Source organism: Anopheles cruzii, chromosome 2, assembly GCF_943734635.1.
Source record: "Anopheles cruzii chromosome 2, idAnoCruzAS_RS32_06, whole genome shotgun sequence".
In the NCBI taxonomy this organism is placed as follows: domain Eukaryota; kingdom Metazoa; phylum Arthropoda; class Insecta; order Diptera; family Culicidae; genus Anopheles; species Anopheles cruzii.
Window position 1 is genome coordinate 5716450 of NC_069144.1, and position 20961 is coordinate 5737410.

Genomic DNA, 20961 nt, shown 5'->3' on the forward strand with positions numbered 1-20961 from the left:
GGGTGCTGAACGAAGCGCCCTCTGACGGCGAGGGCAAGAAGGGCAAGGTCAGCGTGACGACGGTCCTTTCCTGCAAGCTGAAGACGATCGGCGGCACGGACACGCTGATGCGCAACTTGACCGCGGACCAGATCGAGCGGATCGACGCCCTGAAGCTGGAGTGCAGCGACATCCTGTTCTTCGAGAGTTCGCTCGAGGCGAACCAGCACTCGGGAGCGTTCCTCGGCACCCTGAAGCGGCTGCAGGACCTCAAGATCGAGTACTGCAAGATTAAGTACGTGCCTTCGATGGTGCTTGCCATCCGCACAATATGCTCCCTCCTGTTATGTTTTGTTTGATTGTTTTGGCCCACTAAACTTCGGAGCGACCCCCGTAAAAGAACAGGTTGGTGAACGAAACCGCAACTGCCCGAGGAGGAAACATAAATCACAGTTGGCCCCGGTCGAAAAAGGGCAGTCACAGCGGGCAGCAGTGGTCATGTTAATTCGCTGCGCGCCTGTCAACCCTCCAACCCGGAACCGGAACAAATCAACCGGCTGTGTTGATTCCCGATCGGAGGCGTAATCCAGCAGCGGTACGCTGGATGCTTTTTTGGTGCTTAATCCACTTCCTTGGACTCCCTTGGACTTGGCCACCGCAAAAACCACACACCGGTGGGGGGAAGGCTCCAACATCTTCAAAGCGAACCGAGCGGACAGCACTTTAAGGCGTCGTGCCGTGATGCAAGGCACCCGGTTGGGGGTCGGGGAGCCGGAGATTGGGTTGTTTTAGTGCCGAGTGCATTATGCACCCCACCCGCGCCCAGGACCCCGCAGCGCCGGTGCATTGTGACATAAATCAAAAATGCAAATGACTTCAGTGCCGGTGGGGACTGATGGTTGCAACTCAAATCATCAGCCCGATGATTGCACGGCGGCAGGCAAGGCCAGACCAGGATGATGATGGTCCTGGCAACGCAGATAAGCTACTCCGGCCGTAGTGGACCGGAAGAGATGAAAGAGGACGAGCGAAACCGGGCCCCGAAAGAAGCACGGTGAATAATCCCTAAGCGAAATCCGGAACCGGAACCGAGCTCGTCAGCGAACTGGAGCATGTTTCTCTTTCACTGGCTCTCTTTCAACCAACTACACTCTGTTCGCTCGGCGTGTAACAAGCCCCGATGGTTGTCGATGGTCCCTCGGGGCGTCTGAGGCGCAAACTGAATCGAAATTACAGCACCACCGGGGTGACCAAGAGACCGGGGAAGCGAGAAAGAGAGAGAACGGGGTTGGGAATGCCACCAAACACAATCATAATCGCTCATCCAACAGGAGAGTTGCCTCGCAGTTGGTCAAGCGCGGGTTGGCCATCGTTTTTGCTTCCTCGTTGCTTGTTGCGACAATGCTCCGGTCTCCGGCAACATGAACCCGGACCGCCACAGAGGATGCGTCGTTCGCGCCGATCAACCCACTATATGTGACTTTAAAATGGTCTTAAATTTAAACAAACATCCTTCGTCAACGTGGCAGCATGTGCCAGCAGCCGGATCCGGATGCTGGAAACCAGGGGCAACCCACGGGTTGCCGCCGACCGGTCGATCTCGGTCGCTCCTGACGCTGCCACCCCGAAAAACAATGCGTCCCAAACACATGACGGAACACACAGCAAAAGTTATAAACATGCCTGACATAATCATAAATAATGAGTGTAGCATTATGCTGGGAGTGATATTTATTCTCCCGTGCGGAAGAGCGAGAAAGCGGCATCAATAAGGGGAATGGGGCCGGGTGCCGGGTGGACCGGTTTGGCAACAGCAGACATCGGACTCTGTGCCGGGACTCTGCTCTGCCTTTTCGCCTTTTCAAACACAATAAACTAGAGCTGCAGTTTCGAGTGACACTTTGGCAGGACGTTAAACAAGCTGCTCGGCAATCCGGTCTCGGCCCGTCACGGTCGGGTGTCCCGGCTGGCGGCGGTGGTGCGGGGTCTTCGGACTTTGACGGGTCTCGAATGCCTGGTGCCGTGTGCCGGTGGTGATGGTGTGTGCGTCGGTTACAGAACGAAGTTGTATACACGATTACCTAAACGGAGATAGTTGGGCCCGAGGGAATTGATTCCGACCCGGCCTCAGCCGGGCCATGATAATCTCTCTTTCGCTCTCCATCTCTCTCTCTCTCTCTAGAGGGCCGAGCCTACGGCCGCCCGTTCTGCGGGGGAAGGTTTCTTTGATAACGGGCAACACATGAATTATGACGTCCCCTTTTCAGGGTGAGAACTTGGGCCGCCGGTCCAAGGTCCAAGTTCTGCAGGGTTTGGTTTTTTTTTCCACCCGCCCAGCTGTGGCAAAGACTTGAAGGGTAAAGTCAAAAATTAACATTCTGCTTGTTGCTGCCGGTGGACTGTGAAGCTGGATCTGGAGGTATTAAAGCGGGCTTACGGCGGGCTCTAGTATCGAGATGATGATCGACTTGCTGCGTGCACACACTAATAAGTCAATCGAGCAACCACCGGCCGGCGTTCTAGATCTGGCAGATTAGTAACGCTTCACGAAGCATAAAAATTATCACGCACCGATAGGAAAAGTGTGCAGAATACTTTCAAAGCGTTCGTTAGCAGATGGAAAGGAATTTTTACATACATTTGAGTTACATAACTAATTAGGACTTAACTGAATACTCCTCGACAGTTTCGTTGAAACTTTTCAGTTATGAAAGATTTCATTGTGAAAAATCTGCATGTGTTTTGAAAATACGTAGCGTCCTCTATATTCAAGTGTCGGTACTATTCGACAAGTGTTGTCTTTTTTGGGAATCAATATTACGTTCTCCTGTTACTTTTAACGAAGTTATTTGAAAGTATTATTCGAATTTAAATTTTTTATCAAACTTAAAGTGTGATCTTATCCTAGCCATGGATGACTCAACCAACCAATAATGCTAATCCGCCCCCGTAGTTAGTCATAATTTCGATCTGCGCGGAGCTAATCATCGACCCGAGCCGGCCGACCGAGCCGAACCCTAATCAGCTTTATCTGAATCAAGTTCATCTCGGTTTTGAGTGCTTAAAAAGGGCATCCATCATGGCGCGCCCAGATGCTGTGTTTTCATCAAACCAAGAAACAAGAACGATTAAGCTTTCAGCACGCCGACCCATCCGGCCAGCCGACATCTGGCAAGGTCGCTTCTCCTTCTCGCTTCGCATCACAGTCTTGGCAAGCATCTTCACGCCCAAAATGTTTACGGCCCAAGGACGGGGTTGTGATGAAGCTGCCACACTGATTGCCAGTTCGACCCGTGGTTCGATGGCGCCGCCGAGCGAGAGGCGTCAAGGTGACAATAGTGCGGAAACACAACCACCAACTCATCGGCCCACAATCGGCCCAAAACGTCCACCCTAGCGCTGGTGGAAAGGAAGGATGAATGGCAGCCCGCACCGGAAATGTGTTTATAAACCTCTATCTTTCGGCCTGGCCCGGCCATCCATCTCACCGGTCCTCCGGGGAGGGGGTGCCCTCTAATCCCCACCGGGGGAATGGGAAGCCCACAGCAAATCTCTTAATACTACACCCGAAAATTCCTTGATCGCTGAACGGCGGCAACGGTGCTGTAACCTGGTTGGGAAACACCGTCATCAACATCACCAGCACGGTGCCAAGCCGTTGGCGCGGTGCTCCGTTTGCCGTTTCCGTCGTGCATAAATTATGGATAATAATTAAACTTAATTATACGGCAGCATTAAAACAATTTTCGAAACTATAAAACATCAACGAATAAATTTTCGCCTCCACCGGCCGGCCACCCGGGGGAGTCCTTTCTCTCGCACTCGCTCTCTCTCTCTCTGTTTGTGCCCCAAAAACTATTGCCATCGTCGTCGTCCATCCGCCCAGGGGGCCACCACCAGCGCGCCGGAAGGTGCTATAGGCGAAGAAGTTTCCAAGTCGTCTTCGGTCGGTCGGTCGGTCGAGTCGGGTCCAACCTCAGATCGGGCGACGGACAATGAAGACGGATGTTACCGGTGTTTATCAGGTTGCTGGAGCTGAAGCCGAAAATTGGGAACTCGAACGTGTCGGCACACAAGCATATGTACGCCGCATCCGGTAACCTGGGTGTGTCTCGAGGTCTCTCCAAGTCTAAAAAGCGGGCCAGCGGAAGCACACCTCCGAGTGCGGAAGAGCTTATGAACTGGGAATATTCTTGGGAGTTTATCCTCTCGATTGCGAAACTTTTACACACGCGCCCTCTCGCTCACTCTCGCTCACTCCTTCAGTCTGGCAGTGCAGCCAACGAGTTGGGCCCGAAACTTGCTGGTTTTTTGGGGAATTAATTTACGATCGCTTCGACCGGATATGATGGAGTTTATTGCGAAACTTGCACCAACAACTCTCGCTCTCTCTCCGTGGCCGGAACACCGAAAATCAAGCCGGTCGTGTGCAATTGCAAGTACGATGCAAACTAATAATCTCATCTCGAGTTTCACCAGGAACGCTGCGAGTGTCAATAGTTTGGCGCCGGAGTTGCGGCGAAGTGCAGCTACAACCGGGCCAGGATGATGATGGGAGCGAGCCTTCCGCTCGCTAAACGTCTTAAGCCGCGCGTCTAAGTACATCGCCCACGTGCTGATATTGGTGGGCACATCACGCCACCGATCCTGGCACATGTGTTCTCACGCCCAAGATATATTAGCTTTTTGGCAAAGATTTATTAATGTTGCCAGCCACCGAAACGACATAGCGAAAACAACGCACACACACACAGAGTGAGCTTCTATTTAACAGAAACAATATATATGTTGGGTCCTGTAAGGACCGGCTCTCTCCCAACGGGTCCCGGCTCCGGTTAGCTCATTTGTTGCTCGGTGGATCTGTTTTTCTGCCTGGGTCGGTGTTTTTAAAATCCCACCGCCCACCGAGTGGGCCGCCCGCGATGGGCGAATACAAAATTAATGTTTTTTTTTTTCGGAAAATGGCTAAAGTTTCCCAGCCCGACGAACGCGCCGGTTAACGCCAGGGGCGCTGAAGAAAAATGGGATCCTTGTTGCGGAAGAATTTGAAGAAAAGGTGGACCTGATTGCGAGTGGGCTAGGAAATGATGAATTTCCAAGCAGCGTTCTTCAACTTCTTCGATTCTTTGAAAGGTCCAAAAGTTGCTATCAAATCAAATGGGCCACACACCCGCAACACGAAGCTTTGCAGAACAGTATCAATAAATGTGGAAGAATCTTTAAAATAAATCTCAACATTTTCCAGCAAAGCCCAAAGCATAAATTGTAAACCGTCAGCCAGTAGGGTCAAACAATAGTAACTAAAGATTTAGTGTGTCACTTTCTTTCAATACACTCCTTCAATAACCTCCACAAGCTCTCCCGAATTGTGTCACACACAACGGATCAATTGAGTCCGGAGACCCGAGATAAGCCAGATTTTCGAGCCGCCCACCAGCGGGCACCTTAATGGTTTAACAGATGACACACAATAAACAACAAAAGCGTCTTCCTCAAGGGGCACGCACACACACGGGGACACAAATCAAGACAAGCTTGGGGAGAGCCCTCCCCGGGTGACCAACAAACTCCGAATGCAAACTCCGAAAAAAGCTGCCCCGAAAAGGATGGAAGGCCGGTTGGGGTAGATGAAGAAAAATGTCGACGATTATTAATCACAAAATGTATTTTCATGCGCCCGTGTTAGCATGTGGCACTTTATTCCACTGCCGAGTGTGTGTGTGTGTGGGGGTCCGGGGGTCCTGACGATCCTAGTGGGTGATCCTAGAGATGCGACTTCGAGCGAGGTCGGGGTTTGTTCATTCATTATTCTCTCTGTCAGTCCGCAGTCCATCCCGGGTTCCGGCCGGGTGTGTGTTCAGGTTCAAACTCCAGGCTGGCTGCCCCGGTGGAGGAAAGGGAGAGTGGCCTGTGAGGGCCTGAGAGTGCCGCTCCCGACCCGGGGCATCCCGTTGGCGACGCCGACGAAAACGATGCGCCCGAACCGTGGGGCGTTGTAGAATTTTGATTTATTTCTTAACGGTGACAAATTCTGTGCTGTCCGCGTGTGCGTGTGTGTGTGCTTGGCAGGACGCCGCCACCGTCACCGCCTTCCAGAGAGATGCGGTGAAATGGAAATGGCGACAGTCAGCCGCGCGTGTTACAACGTGTTTGGCGGGGTCGCGCTCCGCTCCGCAAGTTTGGTGGAAAATTTACGACAAATTGTTAACGCTTTCGCTATTTTCATTAATGCCGCTCGCCCGAGGATCGGAGTGAGTGGCTCGGCTTTTCTTACCGAGGGCAACGCTTTCGGTTAACCTCCGGCGTTGCCGAAATCATCATGTTTTGTGTGTGGGGGAAAAAAAAGGTGACCCCACCATGTTGCCGCGCGCCGCAGTTTGGTGTATGAAAAATTGCGCCACCGATGGGTTGCGGCTTTGATCGATGGATTCGGTTCCGTTCGGTTTCCCAGATGAACGGGAACTTCTTGCTTTCGTTCCGTCGTTCCGTAAGTCACCTCACCGGTGGCCATTACGTCGAATGATGGAAATGGGATTTTAAAGGCACAATGGAGGATGTTTCCGGTTTTTCTTTCTTTATGGAGATCATTAGGTTAAGCATCTTTATTAGAAACACCTTCAGAACTGCTTAATGCTACGGCGGTTTGCTTTTGATGAAATGGCCATTCGTCAACTTTGCCACGGGTCTCGCAGTGACGATAGAATCGGAACAGTGAACATTGTCGGGCTCGGGATTAATTTAACTGTTCGGTGGCGCCGTATGGCGTTTTATTGTCGCCTTACTCAAACTCGAGCCATTGAAATTTGACTCCACATTCCAGGCGGATTCCGTTTCATATTTATAGTCGAATCTTGACTTGAAAGGATTCCTGTTTTGAGATGCACTTAATGTAGTTCTTGCCTGGAACGTTTCAAATAAGTGTGAGAGATGTGATGCATGAGTGTGAGTTTCCGTTATTTCTTTCCTAGACTCGTCCAGATTTCGATTCCGACATCTTATGCTCCATTTTCGGTTGTGCAGAGGCACTGGTTTAATACTTGTAATCCTGTAATCCTGTACTACTGAAAACCTAAATAATCCTGAAAACTAAAACTATTTAAAATCGGGTTATTTTCGAACAAATCGAAACAAAATCTGCAAATCAACCAAATGACTATAGATCTAACGAACAAAGGGGTACTGCAGAGACTATCTGAGACATTCGATGGCAGCCTTAACGACTAAGCTGTCTCGAGAGCCGTGCGCCATGCAGAATGATGCTTTCTCCACTCGTGCGGGCCAGGACTACTCAGTAAAAACGAATAATCTTACAAAAGCCACGAGTTCGAAAACAATTTCATCCATTTTTTTCTACAATTCCAATGCGCCATCAGCGACCGGTTAAGGGCTTGAAGTTTTGTGAGTTTTAATGCCGAATTGTGTACACAAAAAATCGAAAGCTTTGTACAGCGATATTGCTTACAAACTCCTCGAACGAACGAAGGACATCTACGTCTTTACATCCGCAGATGAGTCGTCCATTTATTTTTTTTCCCCCCATTCACCGCTCAACAATCGCAAAACAATTCCGAAAAGATGGCATTAACTCTCGAATCCCCCCGAAAAGTCTCGGGCCAAAATTAATTTTTAATTATCTCTCGTCGCGATTAGTCGCCGCGCGCATCGGCGAGATAATATTTAAAATAATTACTGCACAGGACACCAGCAGCAGCAGCAGTGGCCGCCGCTGTCCGAACCGAAGTTCCAAAAGTTTCGCTGTCCATCCAGCGCACAATTTTCCTCATCATTTTCCTTTTGTCCTCTCGGTGTGTGTGTGCCTGACTTCCGCTTTCGCAGCGACTTTTCCACCGACTTTTTGGCCGGGTTTCGTTTCCAGTGTCTGTCCGTTTGTTGATTTCAATGGGCCCCGCGTATTTGGTTTCGAATCCTTACTTTCTTCATCGATCATCGCTTGTTTCTGCGTCTGGCCATTTCTTTTTTTTGTTCTTCAATTCCCATCCTCTTTTTTTTTGCATTCAAAATTTAGTTTCGGGCCGGGCTGCTGTGTGTGAGGTTAATCCCTTTTACACACTGTGTGTCCCGCACTGTGTTTGGTGGCCCAAAAGTTTAACTCGGCGGGACTTTTTGGACCCGCTCGATTGGCGGGCGGACGGCTCTCCCGCCCGAACCCGTGCCGGCCGTTGAAGGTTTATGCCAAAAACAATTTTCTTCAAATTTATTTGAAAAACTTTTTCTCACCCGGACTGTGGCTTGTTTTCACGCTCGCCGCGGCCTACAAACGGTGGCTGTCCGTAACGGCCGGTGCCAAACGCAGGACGCCGTGATGGGGTCGATGTTTTTCTTCGGAAGTCCTTCGGAGTTCCTTTTGCTCCTGCGGCGGCCGGCCCCACCGTTTGCAGATCGTCTTCCGGGCCGGGCGGTTTCGCCGAACTCTTTCCCCGGACCGGGCGGCTTCGGATTCCGCCAGCAAGTTATGAAGTTCCGCGCGCGCGTTCTCACTTACGCGCAATGGTCAATGAAAAGCGTCGGTCGGAGTTGGGTTTCGTCGTCTGTTTTCCACGCCCGCTTTCCGCCCGCTTTTGTCCATCCACGGAGTCCGCTTGGTTGCGGAGTTTCGCTCACGCCGTGCAGCCTTCTTTTGTGCAGCCCAAAAGTCCTGCGGAACTCCGTCACGCAGACTGCTTCGCGTCACGTGCGTGTGTGTTTGTGTCCCAGTTTCCGGTTCCGTAGCGCGCACGGGGAAAACTCGGCACCGCTACATGGATGCAGTTTTCCGGTTCCGAATGTGCACCGCGATCCCAGCCGGTTGCCGGGAATGGAAAAGATGGTCGCCTAACTTTCTAGCTCCAAACACACACACACGCGCGCGCGTAAACCTTTGTGGGACCTTCGGACCCATAGGCGGCAGAAAAAAGGGTTCGTTTACGGACCCACACACACACACACACGCGCGATGGAGAATAAAACTTTTCCATTGCCAGCGCTCCAACAAACGCCACGCGGATCGCGGAAAAAAAGTCGGGGATGGAAAATTGAATGGGTAGCCCGGGAGAGGGAAAAAAGGTAGAAAAGAAAAAGGCCATGAAAACCCGGGACGGGTCATGGCGCACACGGCGGGGGAAAACTTCTAAACCAACGCACCGCCACGCCGGATCGCTGCGCCGTGCGCGTCGCTGATCGCTTTCACAATATTGAAGTTTTCGCTTCCGGTTTCCGGCCTCCCCCCTCTGGGACGGCGGGCCGGCCGGAACCGTGTGTCATCTCCTGGGCCTGGGCTGGGCCGCATCCCCGCGCCTGCCACGGTGTTCATGCTTTGTTCAATTTTTAATTGATGGAACCCAGGTGGAACCCGAAATCAGTTCCCGAAGACAAACTTCCGCCGGGACTGGACCGCCTTCCGCACGCAGCCTTTCTTTTTCGGTTACCGTGACAAGCGCCCCCGCGTGTGTGTGTGTCGGCCGGAAATGTAAGTTATGCGAGCCATAAATTACGTCACCGGCGAAAAATTACTCGAAGACTATGAAGGCGACTCGACCAGCAGCGAAAAAGAATGGCTCGCCCGGTGTGCCTTCGTCCAGCAGAGAAACCAGGAACCTTGAGATGAAGCAAAAACGCCGAGCCCCCGGAAATGGAAAGTTATCGTGAAAAGAAGTGCGCTTCTTCGGACGGACGGTTTGACATAAAGCCTTCGGTGCGGCGTGGTTCGAAAGAAAATTAATTTATCGCGCGAGATGATTCCTTGCCGCGGGACCGACTGGAGCACCGACTTGAAATAAAGGCGGGCAAATCGCTGATAACCGGTCCGCGGTGCGGTCCGCGAAGTCCTCCCGCCCGCCCGAATGATTAAATGCGTTCCAGGACGCGCGCGCGCTTAAGACATTATTCTTATCGTGGCGTGAAATATTGACGTTTCTTCTTGCGTGTGCTTTTTTCTTCGTTTGCACGGAGAAACTAGTTGTCGGCCAGTGCACCGCTGCTTGCTTTCTGCACATTCCCGCGCCGCATTTCGCGTTATGTGAATGCAAATAAATCATAACAACGGCGCTTCTCAAACCCGGGGAATTCCGGTGGCACTAGAGTCGGCAATCGGTGTCGGAAGGATCACGCGATTATGCCTTTGTGGTGGCTTCGTCTTTCATTTGCAACCGGCTGCCTTCTTTTTCTATTTAAAAGCCATCAACTTATCAGCTCATTAGTGTGATTACTGCTTCGCTGGTTCCCTTCATCCAGTGGCTCCGGAGTCACGGAGAAGAAAGTTCCTTTTTGCTGAGGTCTTCATCGAAAACTTTCCTGGCGGACTGCATTATTCTCGAAAGGAATGATTTAAATTTGATTTATTACTTTTGATTGAGAGATGCACTGGGATGCATCGGTCTCTGTTATTAGCTTCACACCACTTAGCTCCTGTTCCTTATTAATGTGTATTAATTTGAATTACAAATAGGCAACTGAGCAAGGAACTCGTGACGGAATGGCCACCTCTGATCTTTGTGTCCTTTTCAAGATTTTGTCCATCACATTGGCTAATGTTGCGGCGGATAAGGTGACAATTTCTCGGTAAATATTATTCTGGAGCCAGCTAAAGCCCTTGGCTTGTTAGCGTATAGCTTGGATTTCAAATAACCAGGAAACAATGGTCGCAATAAACTGAGATGAGCATTTCCACGCAAACACCACATCAGTTTCTTTTTGGTCGTAAAGTCGGGCTGCTGTTGAATTAATTGTAGGTTTTCGGTACCATAAGACCGACAATGTTATTTATTTAGGCCTCCATTTAACGAAAACGGTCCCTCATCATTGTTCCCTCATCGGAACAATTTCAGATATTTTCTTTAAATTGTTCTGAAATGACATTTCCAACGCGGCAATGACAGTAGTCGATCTGACAGCTAATGTCAAAGACACAGGGTAACCCGATGATTCCAATGGGTTACCCTGTATAATAAGCTACCTACAAACTACAAGTAACTACCGTGAAGGATGCTGTCACTCCGGTCGCATGAAACGAGTTAAAATGCTGACGAAAGTGCTGTTCCCCTCAAGTCCCTGCGGATGAAGCGAACCGGCGAAAAAAAAACTGCGAGCAAGAAACAATTTCCACCCGCCCCGGGAAAGGACAGTGCTCTAATTACACGATTCCTTAGCATTCATCGTGCTGCCACTTCTGTCCACACAAATCCAATTAAAGGCCAATGCAGGAGACACTCCTTTGCGGAACGGGACCCATTTCGCGCCCCATTACAACGCTACACCACCCCACACACATAACCTCACAAACGCCGCATCGTCCCGTGTTTTGCGTGTGCAATTTATTACAAAACTTGTCTAATCCTTGACCCGTTAGCGCCCAAGAGTGCTCCGAGCACGCGGCATATCTCGGCGGTCCCAAAACACTGGCGTGACGTTCCGTTCCGGCGGGAGCCTGTGACCGAGTCCGGGAGATATCTCAAAAGACACCGTTTTTTTTTCGCTCCCCTCTTGGCCCCCGGATGAAAAAGGGATCGCTGGTGGACCGTTTTCTTTCGCTTCAAAAGCGGTCGGTCGGGTTTAAGTTTTCCTTTTGCCCCGCTTTAACTCACTCGAGGTGCACTCCGGGCGCAACCACAGCGAGTCCCCGGTTATGAAATATCGTCTACATTTGAATGGGAATATTACACTAGTTTTTAGATCTGGACCCAGCACCAGAGAAGGATGTTCCCGGGCGGCAGCAGCAGCAGATGGTGCACTCTTTATGATTTGTTTTCTTTCGGTTTCGCTAGGGTGCCGGGGCGGGTGCCGTGCCGCGGTCCCTGTGGTGGTTTGGCATCGCCCAACACGACCGAAGAATACAATTATGCTTTAATGCAAACACAAGCACACACACACGCCTAGAGACCGGTACCGGACTAATTAAGTTCATCGTGCGCCGGTTCTCGTGGCCTACCACCGTTAGGACCTTTGGTTTTCTGTGCGCTCCGATTAATCAAGGTTCAGTTTTTCGCGCCGGTTCTAGAAGTCCTTCCCCCCCCGAGGAGGTGTGTTATCCTCCGTACAAAAACCGGCGGAAAAACTTGGCCGCCCTCCTCTCTTTCGCCCCCCTCTCCTCTCCACATCTCACGGACATTTTAAAATAAAATCTTCCACCCAACTGAGTTCGCCGGCAGCGTCGGTGGTGGCGAAAATTTCCACAAGAAAAGCGCCCGGAAAACTCTACTCTTTTCTTCCGGGCGCCGTGGGCGAAAGATCAGAGCCACGCGATAGGAAATGACGGGCCGGGCCAAGGGGACGAAAATGAAATGTCATCAAGACAAAACTTCGCACGCCCGGCCCGGTCCTTCGCCGGGTTCGAAAAAACGCGCGCACCGTCCGGATGAGTGGTTTTGTGAAAAATTTGATTTTCCACCCTTTGCCCGGCTCGAAAGTTCTTGGCAATAAAATGCGGTACCGGTGGCCAGAGTTCACTTGTCAAACCAAGGGCCGCCCCCCAAAAACCAAACGCCGCAGCTGCGGCCTTGTGTAATATTCTGGGCCGCCGGCGGGCAACCCGGAAGTGCACTAAATGCACTTCGCACCGGGGCCATGGGCACGGCATAAAAGGGCGAGTCCGTGTGATAGACTTCCGTGCCGGCGAGGGTTTTCTCCTTGGCTGGGCACCCGAGAGAGAGGTGTCGCCCAAGATGGATTCTGATGGAAAAATGTGCGCGCCATTCGGAGGCCAGAGCGCGCTCCGGCGACAAATTTGCCCGCTTGGCAGCATTTCAAAGGCACCAAAAATGTTTCTGCGCGCCCGCCCGATTCAATCAACGCTCCGACGGATCCGAGCCGAGCAAAGCCCGGCTCAGGATTCAGGAGCCCCAACTCCAGGGCCGGCCGAGACCGGCAGCTGTGTCCCAATCAAAAGCACTGGGCGCGCACACGTAAAAGTGATCAAATAAGCATGCAAACAGACAAACACCCAAACCGATGGCCACATTGCACAAATATGGGCTGCAGCAGCAGCACGGCAAACGATGGGCTCTGGGAACGCGCTGGGTAGTAACGTTCGCCAAATATTTGCTCATTACACACACACACACACACAGGCAGACAGACCGGTGGAGGGTCCTTTCTTGGGTTTGCAGATCGATCCGGGAGAGACATCCGGACGTTACGACGACGCATCCATCCGCAGCGGTCCTTTGGTGCATCGCATAAAAGTGCTCGAGAAAGGATCTTCACTGTGACCCCCGGATGGATTCGGAGCCGTCGGAGTGTTTGTTTCGCTGAGGCACTCAGAGGTGTTTGGTTTGCGTTAGCACCTGCATTGTCGTGCAGCGTCGGACCGCCATCGGACTTAGTTGTACCGGAAATGGTTCAATTAATCGTACCGGCGAAAGGTGGCACCGTTTTTTTGCTGCACCGCCATTGGCCCGGCCGAATGGCCAGGGTTAGTCGCTGGCGGGAGTCCGTTGGCTGGCTGGCTGGCTGACTGGGCCCGAAATGTGACACCAGGTGCTTATAACAAATGGTAACGAAAATGATTAATCGTTGGCCGGACCCCGGACCACGGGCTGGTTGTTTGCAGTTTTATCGAATTCCCGCGCCAACAACGCGCGCGCGCCGCGCTCATTTGTGCACCGTGTTCGGCAGGGTGGCAACATACTGCTATTTTTCCATAATGTTATTGTTGTTTTTCCGGGCGCACCGCACAACCGGCCCTTGTTTCTGCGATAATTTGCGCCCGGGCTTCTTTTTGCCGCCGCCCGATGGTGGCCATCTTGTTGCAAAAGCCGCGGCGGTGTGCAGCGAGCTTCCCTGGTGGTGGCCGGTGGCAAATTGGTGGCCACCGGAAAGGTAATAAAGAGCTCGGGGTAGCAGCATCAGGAGCGGGTACTACATCATGATATTGTTTAATGAGCAACCCTAATGGTGGCTGTTACATTGCCGCCCTGCGGCCGAACGATGTGCCCCGTTGTCGGGTGTTTCTGGCGTCACAACATGTATAACAAGTCGAACCAGTCGAGCGGCGGATTCCGAACTTTAAGCGCTTCGATGGTTTTAGTGAAACAATTTTATGTCATAGAATCAGAAGGAATTTCTACAATTATTGCTGATTCTCACATCAAACTGCAAAAGTATGATTTCGTACAAATATTGTGCACTTTACCCTAATTTATTTAAACTGCATTTTCGGGTCGTTAATCATCGAGACTTCCGGTGGCGTTTGAAAAACGTTCAAACAGCGAACGAGATCGATTTCCCCTCATAATTTCGCGCATGCGTCGAAAGTTTGATCTCGTTTGCCAACAGAGGGCGCCACCCGCTTGGGTACTGTGTCCCGGCTAAATTTGAATTTTCAGCGATTCCTCGATGAAATCGCGATTCCAGAAGAAAACGAATCTTTTCGAATGAAAAGCAATGAAAAAAATGAACCAAAATGATGGTTTTAGGGGTATTTATCATATTTACGTTCTGGTTTTGGATTGCAAATAGTCATAAAATCAACCCAATGGTAGAACCCGGTATTGTCCCATCAAACTCTTAATGGAACTAAAGTGCCGTAAGAAGTGAAGCGAAACTTATCGTCCCCCTTCGGTGGGACGGTCTCGTCCAGTATGCAAATGAAAGCTGAAACTTGCATCTTCTTGTCCGCTAGCAACCGAAACTCCGTCCCGATCGTCATGGGATGGAATCGAGTCATAAACTCATAAGTGGACCGTATCCTTTTTGCATACAAAGCAACGGCCGCCGCCATCAGTCACTCTAATTTCAGTAACTCCTCAACACGGACGGAACCGGGGAGTGCCAGTTCATTACAGTTTTACAAACCATGTGTACAAGCGCAATCAATTACCGCATCGTATCCGGTCCGGTCCATCGCAACCCGATCGCCCGGGCCCGGGCCCCAATCGAACAATTTCTCAACCAATCTTTCCGGTACATTTCCGTCAAAGAACGCATAAACCTGTCACACATTCGATCATAAATTTCAATTCCAAAAACGGACCAATTCATGGCGCTCCGATCCGGTTACGCTCCGTATCAGCTGGAAAACTATTTGCCGTTGCCCGCTTCGTGCACGGCTTCGAATTATCCCTCACGTCAAAACAAATCATCCTTGATGCCGGGGGGTGGAAGCACACGACCCGACCCGGGCACTCCGGCACTCTCTGCTGTGCGAATCGGGCCGCAGAAAAAACGGGGGAAGGAAAATAGGGGGAAGCCTTCGGGTAGCTGACATTTCTGATTTTGTGCATCGTTGTCAAACCAGGCGCCACCATCACCGGCCCTGGTCCGTGGCCGGAGTGCGTCAGTTCCCCCGGATTCGCAGGGAAGCTTTTCTTCGCCTTTCCGGTCCCCTTTTCTTTGATTCATTAATTTTTTAATATTTCCTCTTCACTGGCACTGGCCTGGTGTTTTGGTATTTTGCCATCCGAGACGTTAAAGAAAATTCCTTTTCTTTTCTTGAAGGTTTATTCCTTTTTCGCCCTTCGCCGATCCTGCTTCGGTGCCTATCTTCCGAGCCCGAGGATTAGGCGCATTTTGACGCATCACGCCCCGCCTCGGGCTCGTCATCGAGTCATCGTCCGGATCATAGTCGGAAGTGTCGCTTTCACGCCCCCAAAGGTCCCTTCCGAAGTTCCCCGGTTTCCTTTTTTCCTAATTCTTTGCGTGGGCAAGCAACCGAACGCATGGTAATGGACACTTTAATTTGGTTCGTACCGAAAGTTTGATTGATTGTGAAAGGTTTTTCTCTTTAAATTATCAAATATTAAAGCGCCACTTTAATCATGTTAAAGGTTACACCAGGGCGTGCCGCAACGGACTCCGCGGAGTCTTTTAAACAAACATAATCTCCTCACCGATCCATTATTAATCCTGCACGTTGCGTGATGAATGTGGAAAAATGAAAAACAAACCTCGGGACGGCGCTTTCTCCCATTTTTCTTTGATCTGTACAAGAAAAAATATCAATTTTCTTTGGCCACTACAACATTCCGCAATCATAAAGAGAAGGCACCCCCCCCCCGGGGACTGGAAGGCAGACCATCTCGAAACCGGTCCCAAGGTAGGGTGCCCGGTGTGCCGTTCACCTTCCGTTTGCCGTTACCGGCCTAATCTATCATGATTTGCTCGATAATTGTAGTCACATAAACGCTTAACGGAATAAGGTAAACAATTTATCATCGTAGTCGCGAGTCTCGTTAGGGCGCTCCCGGGATCCTGATCCATCAGCACACACACACACACACGTGGTGTGACGACGACCTCCGGAACGACTCCGAGGAGAAGTTCGTTCCCCCATCTGCCCGGGCGACCCGGGGACTCAATTGCAACAAATCACCAACTACCCGGACCGGGACTCCGAGAGGGAATATTTATTTTCGATTTCCCTATCGAGCTTCCCCCTGGGACTGCTGTCCCGAGGCCCACGGTCCTTCCTTTCGTTCCGTTCCGTTTCTTCTGCTTCTCGGGCGGACCCAGTTTGCGGAAGGACGTCTCGATCCGGGGGGACGTCCCATGGTGCACCCTCGGTGAATGGTATTATTTTTCGATTATTCAATTTTCAAGTAGCTTGTTGAACACGATGTTTATGCTCTACGCTTAGCCCCGGCGCTCTCTCTCCCGGAGGGCGGATTAAAGTTCGGGATGAAAGTGTACACACACACACACACGCGCACATAATTCTCGGGCACGGTCAGGTTGATAGTCTTGTACATATAGTTTCTTTAGGGCCAAGAAGTTGGACCGACGGAACAACCCTCTTCGGACGTCACATTTGGTGGTTATTTGATTTTTATGTAAATGCCAGCCGGCGACCGAATTGTCGCCGGGGTCGCCGCCGGGGGTAGTGTTTTCCGGTGACAAGTCGCGCCGTGTCGCGCCCGTCCAGCCCGTCCGGGTTGTTTCGGAGAAATTACAAACGAAATTGATTTTTCACGCCTCATGAAGATGCCAGATAAACATCCATTTGCCCGAAGTCATTACAAATCACGGCCGAACGGGCCGACAAGGGGCGGCCCGAGAAATGGTGCCAAGTCACACGAAAATGGCACGATTTATGATGGATGATCCAACGTGTGTGTGTGTGCGTTTTGATGGTCACAATTAGGGGGCGAATCTATGAGTCAAGCCCGAGAAGTCGAGTCAGCAATTTGATCGTGAAGAATTGGAACAACGGGGTCGTTTCATTTTATTGCCACCGTCGGATGAGCTCGGGAGTCGGGCGTCAGACACACGTCCAAAACTCGGTGGCCTCTATAAAAGACTTTCTATATAAACATCGTTTTTACGCGCCCTAATCGGTCCCGTGCAGCTCCAAGTTGGGTAAACAGATTCATCAAACAAAAGCCGGGGACACGACTCAATTTAAACTATCTGCCAACTACCGCCGGAGTGCCAACTAGCGAACCCAGGCCACGAGAACAGGACGCGACGGGGACAAAAAAAACTGGCCCTGCACTCGGATCTACGTACTCCACACCCACGGGGGAGTCGTTTGGCCCGGAGTGCTCCGGCGAAACTTTCGTCGAAAGTATCGTTTTTATTGCCGCCATTTTGTGGGCCGCGGCGGCCCGGGTCCGAACGGCCATTATCGGTCGGTACTGCCTGCTGCTGCTGGTCCTGCGTCCTCCGATAATTAATAAACCCATCCCATCTTGCGCCGGACATATGTCCGACAGTCGGCGGTCTCTGGAGAAAGTTTTGTGGCTGATGAGAATTTTGATAGCCAAATGAGGACATCGTTATCTGTCCTGCGGTCCTCGGACCGCGCGCCGTTCAACGCTTTTTTTCGGTGTGTGTGTGTTCGGGACCTCAAACCTCAGTGCCACGATCCAATTTCGGAGGCCCCTAACGGAAACCCTTTTCGATCGGCCCCGGTTGCCACGCAGATTGCCGCAGAGAGGGTGAGAGTGAGGGTCCGCCGGGAAAAAAGGGCCGCCACCGGTGGAATTACAGGGATCAGGGTTGCATAAATCTTTGGAACCGCAACGCCAGCAAGCCAGCACTCGGCAGCGTTGATTGGTTTCTCTCTCTCCGTCTCTCTGTCTCTCTGTGGTCCACACCCCGGAACGCTCCCGCGACCATTCCATTATTTGAAATGACTGCACGGGGAACGGGAAGCCTCCGGAGGAGCACCGGCGAGGGAGCGAAGAATAAATAAAGTCTAAATCTTCCAGAAAATGGCCCGCTGGACCAAGAATCGCGTACCAACTGGTCGCAAACAAACAACCCGGTGCTCGGTGAATTTAAATTCTCACTGATTTATTGGGCAAATATGTCGCCATTTAGTACGGCTGTTTCGTCCCTCGCCGCCAGGACTGCCAGAAGTCCCAAAGAGCATCTCCGCCGACGAAAAAGTGCCCCGGAAGCTCCGGATTCTAGTCCAGCGATGGCAATTTTCCACACACACACAGCATCCCGTGAGCCGTGCGGATCTGGACCGAAATCGTTTGTCCCTGCTGCTGCTGCTTCATTTGCTCATCGTCCTGCCCAGATCCTCCCCCTCCGAGGACGCTCCCGATGTGTGCAACGATATGCAGCGGCGGCGCAAGTGTATATTATCTGTTGACAAATGACGGGCTATCCGGTGCAGATGAACGAGGAAACCGGCCCGCTTGCGGTTCCTCCCCCTGAGATCCTCCTCCTGGAACAGGACTTTTGGCGAAGCGGATTTTTCCACCAAACGGACACAACGATTACGAAGAAGAAATATTAATTTACCACCGCACCCACTGGACGGTGCAGTTTAATGGGTGTTTGGTGTCCCCTGTCGGTTGTCATCCCAGGTCCCGGTGGGAATTGGGAAGCATTTCGGTGTGGTAAATGGATATAATGCACTTGGCAGGATAATTGGTCGATGCCGGACGGTTGGAACCAAGTCGGTCCCCGAGGAGTTTCGCCAACGGAACGAGCTCTTTGGAGTGCTACAGGCGCACCTGTGGCTTCTTTTATAGGGATTTAGATAAATGTGGATAGCATTTTGAAGGCTAATTCCGTCTATCTGTAGAACAAGTCCGACCACTTTGGTAGTCGCCACTCAAATACTTCTTCATCGACAAACTTACGACGGTTGTGGTCTGCGAGAGAAATTTGAATGGTTGACCTCTCTAGTTGAACATTCTCGAGGGCCATCTTCATTCTTGGAGTATGATTTAGCCTTCACACGTAGTCTTATCAAGACATTGTTATTTCGGGGCACCTTCCAGCCCGCCATTCAACAATGCAAAATATGTTTTATGCTATGCCGTTCGGAGCAGGCCACATGGCGGCTGGCAAGCAATACATTAGCATACCCACCGAACGGAGAACCATCGGAGAGATCAAAGCTTCCGACGCATGCGCCCCCCGAAAGGCTTGGTTTTCTCGTTGGTCGGTCTCCCACATCGTAGCAAGCGTTGCTATTACGTCGATTAAAACTTCAACAATGTAGAAACACACACATACACACGCGCTGGGGCCACACACTGAAGGTCCTCGCGGCACACATCGCGGAGGGCCTCAACATCAGAGTATGGAGCAAAAATAACATGCACCTACCAAACTCCGGCGGCCGGCTGAGGAACTTCCGAGGAACTGACGCTTCAGAGGATGCCAGAAGTTGGCACATCGCGAAGAAACCTTCGCGCCAAACATCGCACCGGAAGCGCACACACACAGACAGCACGCTTGACTCGCCAGTCACGTTTCGCTTCCGGTGCTTTGCGAACTTCCTTCCTCTAGAGGCCACGTGCAACACATTCAGGCGGCGGCGGCCAACCCGTGGTTATGCTTCATGCGCGCATTATGTGTCTGTGTGTTCGTAGCTTTTTTTTAAAAAAATTCCACAAACTTCCTTTCCTTCGAACGAAGATAGGCGCGAAGAAGCGAGCAACTTCCGGGCGAGCAAGATCTTGGCAAGATCCCGGTGCACCTCGAGGTCACGAAGTGCACGAAGGAGTCAGGCGAATAGAACATAACCTCCCGAAGGGGGGTGCAAAAAAAGCTCGCAACCCTCCGAGGTCGCGGGCACGTGCATCTGTCAATGAGACCTCCAATTTCGCAGGATACTTATGCCCCCCGGGTCGGTTACGTGCCACACCGCCGGGCCAAATATCCTTGATTCAGCCAATCCACGGTCGGTCCACGGCGGCCACATGTTATCCCCGTTTTTATTGAACACCGATTTTCGGGCGTGTTTCAGCTCCCTAGCCGGCATGTGTTGCCGGCGCAGTGACACGACAGGGGCATCAGACATCCCAGCGGAACATCCTGGCCGGCCGGCCGGGAACAAGTGCCGCACGCGGTGGCAGTTGTTGCGTGTTGCGCCCGCAGGCCCTTCGTGCGTGCCAATACTTTGACAGGGTTCTGCTTTTTTTTTCGCCGGGGTTTGTCCCCTGGTTGCACTCGTTGCTGACGGTATCCGTGTCCCGGAGACGGGGAAGGGAACGGCCTTGGAAGCCCTCGAGGGGTGCGAACAAAGCCGCCTCGCGCCGATAAAACGGAGACGACGGAGCGAGGATGTGAATAATCCTGCCCTTGTTTTTTTTCTCCTGCCTGTCGGCCGGGCGTTGTCAGAGAGCGAAGAAACACGGCAACCGACGTGGACCCAAGGGGACACTTTTTTCCCCCGCCAACCGCTTCTTCCTCATCGTGCACACGCAAACACGAACACACGGCTCCTGGGCGAAATCTGACTCGCGCGGCGCGCACGACGTCTTGCTCGACGACGCGGCATAGGCTGCGCCATTTTCCGAGGCGCCCGGTTTGGGCACTTATAAGCTTTCATAAATGATTAAGGTGCGAGCTGTCACCTTAAAGGGCGAGCGAGAGCACACGCGTGTGAGCAGATTATTCAAATAATGCCCGAGTCCTGGCTCACACCACCGGTTGCGTGTTGTCTATGGCTCCCAGGCGCTTAATGCGTCCTGGGACTCGAAGGCAAGCTTCTTTCAGGCCCCGTACTCGGTCTCTAATTGTCAAGAAACGCTCCGTGCAAAATCTAAGTAAAAGCCCCACGGACAGCCAGACCCAGGCCCGACA

The 20961-nt window shown here is 51.7% G+C and overlaps 2 protein-coding genes across 2 annotated transcripts in view; both read left to right on the top strand.

Moving 5' to 3' along the window:
- The window catches only part of LOC128276222 (roundabout homolog 2-like), a 75439-nt gene extending 73846 nt beyond the window's left edge, over positions 1–1593 (top strand). The window contains exons 10-11 of the mRNA XM_053014700.1: positions 33–274; positions 1509–1593. Of these exons, the coding sequence (XP_052870660.1) occupies positions 33–274; positions 1509–1593 (327 nt within the window). The remainder of the gene's footprint in view (positions 1–32; positions 275–1508) is intronic.
- Positions 1594–3984: 2391 nt separating this feature from the next.
- The window catches only part of LOC128276256 (protein amalgam-like), an 80506-nt gene continuing 63529 nt past the window's right edge, over positions 3985–20961 (top strand). Inside the window, exon 1 of the mRNA XM_053014729.1 lies at positions 3985–4075. Coding sequence (XP_052870689.1) covers positions 3985–4075 — 91 coding nt within the window. The remainder of the gene's footprint in view (positions 4076–20961) is intronic.